The sequence below is a fragment of the Morone saxatilis genome, unplaced genomic scaffold (assembly GCF_004916995.1).
Source record: "Morone saxatilis isolate NCDOM2014 unplaced genomic scaffold, NCSU_SB_2.0 Contig4, whole genome shotgun sequence".
Classification (NCBI taxonomy): domain Eukaryota; kingdom Metazoa; phylum Chordata; class Actinopteri; family Moronidae; genus Morone; species Morone saxatilis.
In genome coordinates this window covers 17,293,108-17,305,400 of record NW_023339984.1, presented here as the reverse complement: position 1 = coordinate 17,305,400, position 12,293 = coordinate 17,293,108, and the positions used below count along the sequence as shown (strand labels likewise).

Genomic DNA, 12,293 nt, shown 5'->3' with positions numbered 1-12,293 from the left:
GGGATTAAATCTGCTCGTTGAATGAATTGAGTGTCATCGACTCACTTCATTACATTATAATGGCTTGAACAATAACACAGAGGTTAGAACTCAAACATTCCTTGTTTTCATCTAATGTTGGATTATTCATTTTGTCGTCTAACGAGGTTAATGTCGTAACGCTATCACTGTCTACCTCTCTCTTTCCTACGTTTTCTTTTTTCTCCACACTCACTTTTCTCTCAACGCGTGAAACTCTCAGTTTTCCTCTCCCATTAAGACTTTGAAAGCCAGTCCTTTCTTCTTCCAGCGTTGATTTAAGACATTGATGTCATTTTAGGACAGAAAATTCTAACCCTCTCTTTTCTCTCTTACTTTGTGTTTCCTGTTACAGAAAGTCAGTGAGAAGGTTGGCGGGGCAGAAGGAACCAAACTAGATGATGACTTCAAAGAAATGGAAAAGGTAATGTATTCAGGCAAAATACACAAACTAATTCTAATTAGAAATCAAACCACAGCAGCACATATTGAGACATCAAAACATAAAAGTTAAAATATATTTTGATACATTGACAAACCGTACTTTAGTTTATTCCCCTTTCTACACAATTGTTACATTTTTATTTAAGAAAATGTGAATGTTTTGTGTTTTATTCTGTCTTAAAGACCCTGAAAACATACGTTCACAATCAGTTTCTTACTCTGAGTGATGAAGTCCTCTATGAACGCACTATTTTTGGCCAAAGTTAGAACAGTTTGTTATTTCACATGAAAGATTGTGAACCAATCAGGATTCAGCAACATTTTGATGAGAATATGATGATAGTCAGAGGGTTGTATGGTCACTGTCAAGGAAATCTGATTAAACCAAACTGACACAGTCCTGATAAAGCATTAAAATTGTAATAAATATATACGATTTATACGATTTTTCTAAACTAGCTTATTCAATAACCCATATTTGATGTTATATTGTCAGTACAGTCAGTAACATAGAAGATTGAAAGGTATGTATGAAACCTCATTTTGATCCACTCCTGTTAATACAAACTGAACACTTCTGTATCCATTTCAAATTAAAAGCCCTCTAGTGTTTCAGTGGGCCCTTTTTTAAATTCATTTCTTAATAAGGCTTTTATTGTGAAAAATTTGCAGGAACGTGTTGTGGAAAACTCACTGATTTGGAACTCCTCTCTCGCTTTCATTATGTTCCTGTATTTTCGATCTGGCATTTGGCCTAATATCAAACTGACATGACCATTTTTACATCAACCCTTTTAGATAAAAAGCTAGCTAAGCTAAGCTAATCGGCTGCTGCCTGTAGCTTTATATTTAACACACAGACGAGAGTGGTATCAAATTGAACATCTAACTCTAAGAAAGCAAATAAATGTATTTCCCAAAATGCATTTGCAAACTGCCTCATTCCTATCTATGAATGCACATTAACATAGAGATTTATTCATCATTAAGTAGGTTTATGTTGCTTTTCTCCCACAATTTTTTTCTGATTCGTTTCCCTCTGCAGAAGGTGGACGTCACCAGCAGAGCAGTGTTGGACATCATGACCAAAACTACAGAATACCTACAACCCAATCCAGGTATAAAACACACAGTTAAACTGCACCCAACCCCCTCAACATATAGCTTAAAACAACATCAGTCACTCATTATCTGTTCCACAGCGTCCAGAGCCAAGCTGACTATGATCAACACCATGTCAAAGATCCGAGGGCAGGAAAAGGGACCTGGGTACCCGCAGGCTGAGACCGTCCTGGGCGATGCCATGTTGAAGTTCGGACGGGAGTTAGGGGAGGAGTCCACCTTCGGTAAGTGGGAATGTACACATAACGTAAAACTTCAGTTAAAAGCAGGGTCCCAATTAGAGGCTGGTCTCCTTTACTAGCCTGGTGTGGCTACATGTATTGACGAATGAAGGCCTGATATGAAGTTCTGCTTGAATTGCCTAAATATAAATGTTTAAACTTGTCAATATGGCAATGCTATACATCAGTTTGATTCTCCACAATTCAATTGTTGAGCTCATTTTATGGAAACCATGAGCATCAAATTATCAAATTATCAAATTAATGATTTGTAATTGATATGTTATTGGATACAAGTAATGTTCATACTGCTTCAAATAAACAATTTGATAGTATTAATTTAGGTTTTGTGGTATTAATGGTGCTGAGAGTTGTGAAGTGTTTTTCCCCGTTTTTATTTCAATCATACTCTCAATGTTACGTTACATAGAAACACTAGCATTTTCAGACGACTTAGAATACGACAATACCTGTGAGCTAGCCAAGCGAAGCATTAGAAGTACTCTGAATCTCCTCCCACTTCACAGCTCTACTGATTGAGTCAAACCTCAGTGGACGGAGTCATGTTATGTAAGATCAATGAATGTTATTCATTTTAAAATGTAGCTCTTTTGTCTTCTTCTTAACTGTTCCTACTAACAGCTGCAGAAACTTGATAAGGTAATCTCAGTTTACTTGTTAGCTTGCTAACCCTCAAAATTTAAGCTAACCATACAGCCAACAGGTGAAACGGCTAACCTGCAACATCATCACCTCCATAGTCCAAAAAACAAAACAAAAATCACCATTATTAATGCTTCTACATGTATTTGGAATCACTTTTTAGCATTTTTCAGCTAACTTCTAATATTTGCTTTGGACAATTGATATCAACAGCGACAGATGATGGCTAAATTATTATTTGGTGAAAACTTGGGAACATTTTTATAACAAATTATTTCCCCACATGCCCACACACGTCTATCACAGTGTCGTCTTTGATATTTTAACCTCAAAATTCAAAATGTTCAAATCCTAAACAGAACATGGATATGAGTAATGAATATATATTTTATGTGGCTGTGCAGTTACACAGTTTTACATTGTAGTCACTGACATACTGTTGAAACTTTTGTAACTTAACCATGAAAACAGAAACTTTTCAGCTGCATTTATCCAAGTCAATGTCCAGACGTTTTTGACCTACAAATGACCAAATCAAGGCTCACTGGTTGTCCAAACATTTAGATATTTGCATTTGGGTGGACTGTAGAAGAACACATTCAATTAAATTTCAGTTCATTTTAACAAAAGCCAGTCCCTCCAGGCTCTCGCGTTGCTGCCTAAAATGCCTGATTTCACAACAGCTTTTCTAAAACATTGCATTGCATGTTGTGATGATTTTAGGCAGAAAGAGAAAATTGCAAAAGAAATTGTTGCAATTGTTTTGTATAATTCATTCAAACTCAAAGCCAACTTATTCCATTGAAAATTAAATCGTTTGAATAAGAATAAGTTGTAGAAATGTTACTTACCACTCACCACAGTAATGGCACACAGGATAAAAGGCAGTGGCGGAAAGCAGCGGAAGTACTGAACATAAGTACAAGTAAGTAGAACACATATTTTCCACCACCACTGTTAAAAGACTTCTTGAATAGAGATTCAGTGCACCAAGGTCAAATCGTGTTTTCAGACATTTATACAAGGCTTTCTGTGAGACTTGTGAGTCACCGGGAAAAAAAGCAATTAACTACAAAACCTCTAGAAAAGGACAGAGGATGTCAAAATGAATTACAGTTTGCAGTACAGGTACACCAACACACACTAAACACACTCTGATCACTGGCTTTATTAAACATCTATAACAATACAATCTCCTTGGCTTTCTTACAATTAATTTATTCATCCTCTCTCCATGTTTTCTTGCTCTGAACCCTTGCTCCTCTCTCTCTCTATCTACACTTGATCACTTCCTTCCAGGTTTGGCGCTGATCGACGCCAGCGAGGCGATGAAGGAGCTCGGGGAGGTGAAGGACGCTCTCGACATGGAGGTCAAACAGAACTTCATCGACCCGCTGCAGAACCTCCACGATAAAGACCTAAAAGAGATACAGGTGAGTAAAACGCCTGTTAATGGTTAGATTGCTATCGAATAGTTGCAACAGCTGCTCACCGCTTTGTCCCTCCACTGCAGCACCATTTGAAGAAGATGGAGGGCCGGCGTCTGGACTTCGACTACAAGAAGAAGCGTCAGGGGAAAGTCCAGGACGACGAAATCAAACAGGCGCTGGAGAAGTTCGACGAGAGCAAAGAGATCGCAGAGCAGAGCATGTTTAACCTGCTGGAGAGCGATGTGAGGACCGTCTCTCTGTTTATTTTCCTCATGAGTTAATCTACCTACTATTATCTCGACTGATTTCGACTTGTTTGGTCTATACAGCATCAAAAAACACCACAATTTCAGTCATCAAAAGTCTTGTTTTGTCTGACAAGACAAAAACGAAGATATTAAATTCACTACAACCTAAGATGAAAAGAAAAAGCAAATTCTTCATTGGGGAAGCTGGAATCATCAAGTGTCAATGACAATTACTCAATTATCAAAATAGTTGACGATTGATCGGCTAATACATTAGTGGAGTAGGCACTGCAACTGAAGTCTGCATTAATAGAAATACAATTATTTTATATCAGTTGAATTTGTTAAAGTAGTTTTTCTGTGTTGGAAGAACAATAAATGTCTCCCTCCACCATCAAGATTAACGATGGTGGAAATTTACAGAAAACAGAGTTAAATAATCTAAAAACACTGAAAAGACATGAAATAACAAGTCAGGAAACTCTTTAGATAAAGCCCTCAGCGAAACTGCAGAAACATAATTTTTAAACCACAATGAGTAAGTATTTTAAAAACGAACAAAACATAACAATACAGCTTCAAAGGGCACAAACATAATCAAATGTTCAACATGTCTATTGTTAATGTTGACGTGGTTTTTCTGTTGCTATAGTGACACTCAGTTTTCGACAGGATCCCAGTGTGTTCAAAACTGCAGTGGAAAAACAAAGGGCAGCAATCCTGTGCCGTGCTGTGCCAAGCCAGACTCAGGCCCAGCATGGGTACAGGACAGGGTTCGTGCAGTGTAAAAACCATGTGTGTGTATATGTGTGTGTGTGTTGTAGATAGAGCAGGTTAGCCAGCTGGCAGCGCTGGTTCAAGCTCAGTTGGAATACCACAGCCGCTCTGCTGAAATCCTGCAACAGCTCTCCAGCAAGATGGAGGAGAGGTATTGATCTATCTGTCTGCCAAAAATAAACCAACTGAAATAGATTAGTGTGGTTAGACAACCCTTTCTTTTATAACTGTGTCTGGCCTTTGTCCAGGATAAAAGAAGTGTCCAGTAAACCGAGGAAGGAGTACACTCCTAAACCCAGAATGACCCTGGAGCTGCTGCCCCCCAGCGAGAGCCACAACGGAGGGATACACTCTGCCAAATCGCCCGGAAGATCACCAGGTAGAGAAGTGCATTCTGGGTTGTTGAATGAGTGTCCCGACCCAGCAGACGTGGGCCGCCAGCAATAGAAACAATTGCAGTTCCCCAATTTATTCAGTGCAGTGTGTCATAATGGAAGTCAAACAAAGCAGCATCTGGGACGCCTCTTGAGGTCCCGACAAAAAGACCAGTATGTCTGAATGTTTCCTGCCAAACAGCAACTTGTTGTTGGTGCTATCAGGGGGAACAGTGACTGCCATGTTTCTTGGCCAAGTCACGGCAAGAATTTAGGACTCTAATATGAAACATATCTTGTAGTCTGATCCCAGCATTACGTGCATTATTGTGGAAATAAATGCCACAAGGCACACTGAAAAAGGCAGATCTTTACTGTATATGTGTCTGATCAGAATTGTATAAGGATTTGAGGAGACCTTGTGGAATATCATGGCACATTTTGTCCATTGGGTCTTAAAAAGTTTAATATCCAATCATTTGGATTTTAGGCTGTCAAATGTCTTAAATATGTTTTTTCCAGTCTTACTTTTAAATGTGTTTTTGGGATTGTATTGATCATGCTGCAAGAATAGAAAACAAAACCGACATGGAACTAATACAGATTTTCGTTCATATCCTTTGTATTTGTTTTGCCAGTATGGAGATAAAATAGGTCTTAAATTGCATTCAGAATGGTTTTCAATAGTCCTTCATTTAACCCTGATTTAAGAGCACATTGATCGTCATAGACTTATTGTGGTTTCAGACCAAACGCACAAAAGCAAATGGTTTGCAAAATGAAAAGCGGCACATAATCCTATAAATTAGCTAACTAAAGGCCACAACAGAATGGAAACAGTCATTATATAGTATTTACTTTCTAACCTGGTATCCTTGTCCTTCTGATTTTTCATTCAAGCCTTGGTAGAACCGGAGAATAGAAGTATTTAAGGCAATTCAGAAAACATTTCTACCATTCTTCTTTAGGGTAAAAATATTGCCGTCATAACTTCCACCTCTGTCAACTACAGAGTCCTATTGGAACTTGTGTCGAACTTGATACAAAGACAGCTCAGAAACTGAAAGCTCCTTTGGCTGACTAAAACTTTTGCAATATTTCTGAATGATGTTCTTACTTTCCCTGAACTGCTCTTCATTTGAGCAATGCTTGGCTTGATAAGTTGTGTTCTTATAAATATATTAGAAGGTCGTCAATAAACCCAAAAATTGGACCCATAAATGGCTCAAAAAGAGTCAACTCAGTGAGGGGTTTATTACAATATGGCCACTAGAGGTCGTAGCACTTCATTTACAAAACCTGACTAAACCTGCCTTATACTTTTTGTTTCTGTCCCCTCGCAGCCCCCATGGACCAGCCCTGTTGCCGAGCACTCTACGACTTCGAACCCGAGAATGAGGGCGAGCTGGGCTTTAAAGAGGGCGACGTCATCACCCTGACCAACCAGATCGACGACAACTGGTACGAAGGCATGATCAACGGCCAGTCGGGATTCTTCCCAATCAACTATGTGGATATCCTGGTGCCGCTCCCTCATTAGGTCCCGCCAATGACCTGACCCTTCCCCCCTACCAATCCAGACACCCCGAAAACAGCCTGTATTTGCGTAAAACAACAAACCACGCCCTCCTTCTTCTTCTTCTTCTGTGCTTCTGTGCGATTCTGCTTTCACAAAACGGACCAAAATGACTGCAACAGAGACGGAGATGGTGTGGACGAGGCGACGCAGTTGGACAGTGATCGGAGGACAAGAGGATTTTAGCGTGAGAGATGCAGAAGAGAGGGAGAAGAGAGGGACTGAAAGAGATGAGAAGATGAGGAGATGCTGATCTTTTACAGCACAGTGCTCACTCAGTAGTGCTCCGTTCAGCCGGGCAGCGCTCGATACCAATGAGGCTTTGGAGACTTGCGAATAAGGCACAGTGTATCTGTATGTGCATGTATGTGTCTGTATGTGCGTTTCGACCTGTTCTTACTCTATAATGATCAAGCCAGCACAAATTCCTGCTAGTCAGTTAAACTGCCTAACAGCTTTTTTGTGATACTGTCTTCTTCTTAAGTTTCTTGCTGTCTTTCTCTGAAAGTACTTCTGTCTTTTCTACCTTGACTTGCCTTCCTGTGCTTTTCTTCAGCCCTAGATTTCTCTAAACTTTGTCTTTCTTTGTTCCTTCTTTCCTTGGCTAGCACTGCCTTTCAGCATGGCTCCATACTGTAAACAGACCTCTAACCCATGATCCAGAGCTACAGTAGGTCATCAGACCCTCCTGGTTTTGTTTGAGTACCCTTGTTACATACTCTGCCTTTTCTCAGAGTCTGCATCAGATCTCTGGCTGTAAGCATGAACCAGCCAAATCAAAGATTTGAGGGACAAGATGCCAGTGAAATTTGGTTTTCGGGAGTACGTCGTCAGAATTAAGCCGTTTCTGCAACAAGTAGATTTTTCCAGAATGAAGAAGAGAATACTTGGTCGCTTGTTTTGAAACCTGTTTATCTTATAATGGGAATTATAGCAGGTTTGAGGGTCAAGAAACTCATTAAACTCATCATTAAACATGTCAGCTCAAGCGATGAAAATGAAAACTCTGGGGTACATGATTTCTCCGACAGCAGCGATATGCTAACACAACCAGCACAGGCCAGTTGTATTGAACAGAACTTTTCACCAGGTTGGCGCACAGATGAGTCATGGGTTATTACCGCAGGCATAGAGGAAAAGATGCTTGTTTTTTCTCTGTATACTATTTTGAGTTACCCATTCACAGTGTTTTGTGTTTACTGTGTGGAGTAGATGCTTGTTGATTTGTCTTATTCGTGGCTCTTGCATGCAAGACTGAACAGTGGTAGCTTCTCTAAAAGTCCTGTTTTAACATGAATAATACTCATTGTGTCCGCAACAAATCCTACATTAAGACATCATGTGATTTTCCCACTGCCCTTAACTCTACTAAACATTCTAGAACTCGCAGAAATTCTAGAGTGCTGACAGAATTCTGGAACCTTCAGAACACTCTTGATATCTCTATGTCTTAGACTTATTTAAACATTCTAGAAGCTTGGCAACATTCTGTACCTCTCAGAACATTACATCAACTGAAATGTCTCTGTAAAGTTTGTCAACCCAAGTATTAGAATAACTGAACATTATAGTACCTTGACAGTATTCTCACCCACAGAATAATCTAGAAATTTTTGATCGTTACAGAATCTTCAGTTCAGACAAAAGATTCGCAACAAGACAAGTTGAAACTTGCAGCTATCTGCAAAGTGCCAGTCTGCAACATTATGAAACCTGCCAGTTTAACCAATATGACTAGACGAGACGTATATCGCCTTTATAGCAACGACTCTCTGTACCTCTGTCCTAACTGCCAGCTTTTTAGGCTTTTTATGTAGCTGGATATCATTTGTAGTATCTTATAATATGAATGAGGATAGTGTGTTACTTGCTACATTTTTAGTATTGATCGAATGGCGAAAACATAAAAAACCGAGGGGGTCGAGAATTTGGAACCGTCCATGGGTGCTTCAACGAAATACCCAGGGGGGTCATTTCATACAGACATGGCAGTTCCTTAAACAAATTGATGAGGTGATCCTCTCTTTCCTCTGTCAAAAACTTGACCAGCTGACTATGCTACGAGCTGATTGGCTGTTGAAACAGGTGATGTGCCTTAAGTTCTAAAACCAGCCCCTGGTGAGACAAGCTGAGCAAGGCCATCAGCCACTTCGAGTCGAGCTGAGAGGGGCCAGTGCACACCACTGCAAAGTTCTCAATCGGTTTCGTCTCGTCGTGAATCTTTGATCTGAACTGAGCTGAAGAAATTTTAAACATAATAGAACCTTTGGGAACCTTATAAACATCCTGCAGTGTTCTCATTAGAATATTCTAGAACCCTCAACCCTCAAGTTCCTATTAGGTTAAAAAAGCAGTCAATATTAGTGGTAACTGTTAGCATCACATACAGTATAAAGTGGGACTGTTACTCCACCAAAGTGCTGCCTACCTATGTGTGCATGTACCAGCAGTATTCTTTCGAAGGCCAGTATTAAGGAGTCTACTCTGACAAAGACCTTATGAAAAAGGTCAGTTTTATTTAACGTTAAAGGCTCTTTAATAATTGGCACTTCATTACTGATTTTAGATTAAACAAATAGTGACAACTGCATTTGAGTTCAACAGCAATGGAAATGTTCTAGCAATGTTAACAGATCTGTTCAAATTCAGTATGGTGCTGGGTTTTTATCGACTCCATTGTACATAACAAAACTGAATAGTTTCAAAGACCAGTTATGGCGTAGGAGGCTGAAGTCAGTCAGATGGATAGAATCATTATTCTATCATTTACCATGCTAACATTTTTCAAATTAAAACAGAAATTTAATGGATATTATAAAATCAAAAAGCTTAGGGTTTTTCTATCCAGGCATTATTTACTACGTCGTCAAACAGCGGCAGGAATCTGTGCTAGCATGGCTAATGCTAATGTGCCCGTTGTGGCTAACCAGCTAGCCTTTTCGCTTCACATTCCCGTACTTGCGTTTTTGTGATGCAGTGTTGAGCAGAATACATAAAAACTAAAAGTTTAAAATGTACAGATACTTCATTTTTTGTATTCTGAAGCTGTATTCTAAGTACTCGTGTTCCATCACAACAAAGTGTCAAGATGCTACTGTAGCTGTTTTTTGCTAAGTCCATTGTCAAAAAAAAATTCAAGTAGTGGGACTTTTGTGCAAGCTGCAATGTTTGTGTTTCTTAAGCTACGTGTCAGAGCCATACGATGGGTCACATCGGTCCGGTTCTTGACAAGTTAGTTGACAATAGTAATAATTTAACAGAAGAAATATTTTATTAAATATTTGGTAGGAGGTGGGAAATAGTTTAAGAGCTCCTCTCTAAAAGCTAATAATGGTGTTTTGGACACAAATAGTAATAATGAAAAAAATATAATCTATCAACAGTCAATAAACATTGAATAGGCAATAAATGGTGATCTAACAATAAAATGTTTCAATAAGTGGAGGAGATGGCTCTGAAGGAAAATCTATCTATCTATCTATCTATCTATCTGAAGAGCTTTAGAACTTAGACATCTCTTCCATTGCCAAAGCACATATGCGACAGCAACAATACAATCACAAACCGAGTAAAACAAGCTAATAGTCTTTCTCTCGTTCTCTTTCCGCCACATAACCTGCTTTTCTGTAATTGTAATTTTTAAGTGTTCAGTGTTTTTTTCTTTTATTTCCTTCATTTTGTCTTTGTATTCTGAGTCTGAAACACGGTTTTCTGAGTCCGCCTGTGAAAAGTCTGTGAGCTGCATGCAACTGAACCGCTTTACGTCTGCTGTTTTGAGATGGTTTCCAAAAGAAATTTAAATAAAAGGGGGGGGGGGGGGTTCGTCCTGCTGGCTTTTTTCTCACGCTGCAGTGAGCCTATGTTAACTGACACCCCTCTATTGTTCTTTTAATGTATTTATTTTTTATCTTTTGACTTGGTTAAGCTATATTTGTATAGTACTCCTCTTCAAATTACAAAGTGCTTTAAGACTTTTTTGAGTATTGAATGTTTTCATTTCTTTTGAACCTTTTGCTTTTTGTCTTTTTTTTGTTGTCTTTTGTGCTGATTTGCCCTCTATGGCGACATGTATTCTAACCTCAATGAGGGACTTGTACAGTGTTTATGCTCCATTTTCCCTTTTCACCTAAATGAGAGTCAGACCTCGGCCACGTTACCTGCCTGAAGTTAACGTCCACATCGTTCTCGGACAGAGACATGACGCCTCTGAAAGCAGAAATATTCTCATTGTTTGGATAAACTTCGGTTCAGGCACCACTGAATACATGTTGGCTGTTTCTAATGTAATGACAAATCAGAACTCAATAGTTCTCATTTAAAGTACATATTAAGAGACGACTGTTACGTACGTTTGATTTTCAAACGTAACTGAAAATAATAAGCCAAGCAGTTTGGCTAAATTAAATGATGGTTTTACATAAATAAGCCATTAATAAACAAGTAAATCACACAAAATGCATAAAGAAATCCTTTAAACATTTTGGGAAATACTTTATTTCACTTTCTTGCTAAGAATTAGATGAGAAAATTGATACCACTCTCATATCTGTGCGTTTAATATGAATCTAGCACTAGCAGCCTGCTAACTTGGCCTAGCTTAAAGGCTGGATGGCCCGTTCCTGTCCAATGGCTAAAAATTATTAATTAACTGGTTGAAGGAATAGTTTGCCATTTTGGGAAATATGCTAATTTGCTGAGACTCTTATGTCTGTTTCGGTAAATAATGAAGTTTAAGCTAACTTAGCCTAGCTTAAATACTGGAAACAGGTAAACAGCTAGCCTGGCTGTGTCTAATTAGTGAATAAATCTTAAATCTGGGGTAAAAACAATTAAACATTTAAGAGATAAAATCACTTGTTTCATGTGTAGTGAACCACTGACGGTCCAGAATCACGAATACATTTTAAACACCAATCATCATCGTTTATGTTTTGTTTATATTTGTAACAAAAGTTCCTCTTTAGTCTTTGGAATTTGCCAGTTTAGCTAACGTTTAGGCCCCGCCCGCTGATTTTTAAGTGAACCAATGAGATTACTTCTGCTCTCGGGGGTTGCTATAGCTTTAAAGAAACAAACCGTACAGTCTGCGTTATGGTTGTAATAACGTGGTCTTGGTCCGACCTGAGGCTGTGTTACATTATACTGTATGCCTCGTGGCTGTATAAAATAGCCCCTATGGAACCTGGTGTCTTCTGGTGAAGGTGTGTATGTGAGTATATACACACCTTGTTGCTATTTATTTACGTATTGTATGTATTCATTTAAATTATTTATTTATTTATTCCTGCGTCCTCTATTTATTGTTTCGGCACCTGTGACGCGCGTATTTGGCGGTCGTCAGTACATTGGTGTATGATGTGGAGGAGGGGAGGGGGGTTTGGGGATGAAGGGTTAGGGGTTTTTTTGGGGCATGGGGGCGG

At 39.0% G+C, this 12,293-nt stretch overlaps 1 protein-coding gene across 1 annotated transcript; it reads left to right on the top strand.

The window, feature by feature from the left end:
* Positions 1-373: 373 nt before the first annotated feature.
* Positions 374-12,230, top strand: LOC118338076 (endophilin-A1-like; the record flags this gene model as incomplete). The annotated part of the gene is given in 8 exon segments (XM_035675251.1): positions 374-442; positions 1,508-1,580; positions 1,665-1,808; positions 3,768-3,901; positions 3,982-4,140; positions 4,971-5,074; positions 5,172-5,302; positions 6,641-12,230. Coding segments are annotated over 8 exon segments (1,011 nt in total), but the record flags the coding sequence as incomplete, so codon positions are not given.
* Between the last annotated feature and the right edge of the window lie 63 nt (positions 12,231-12,293).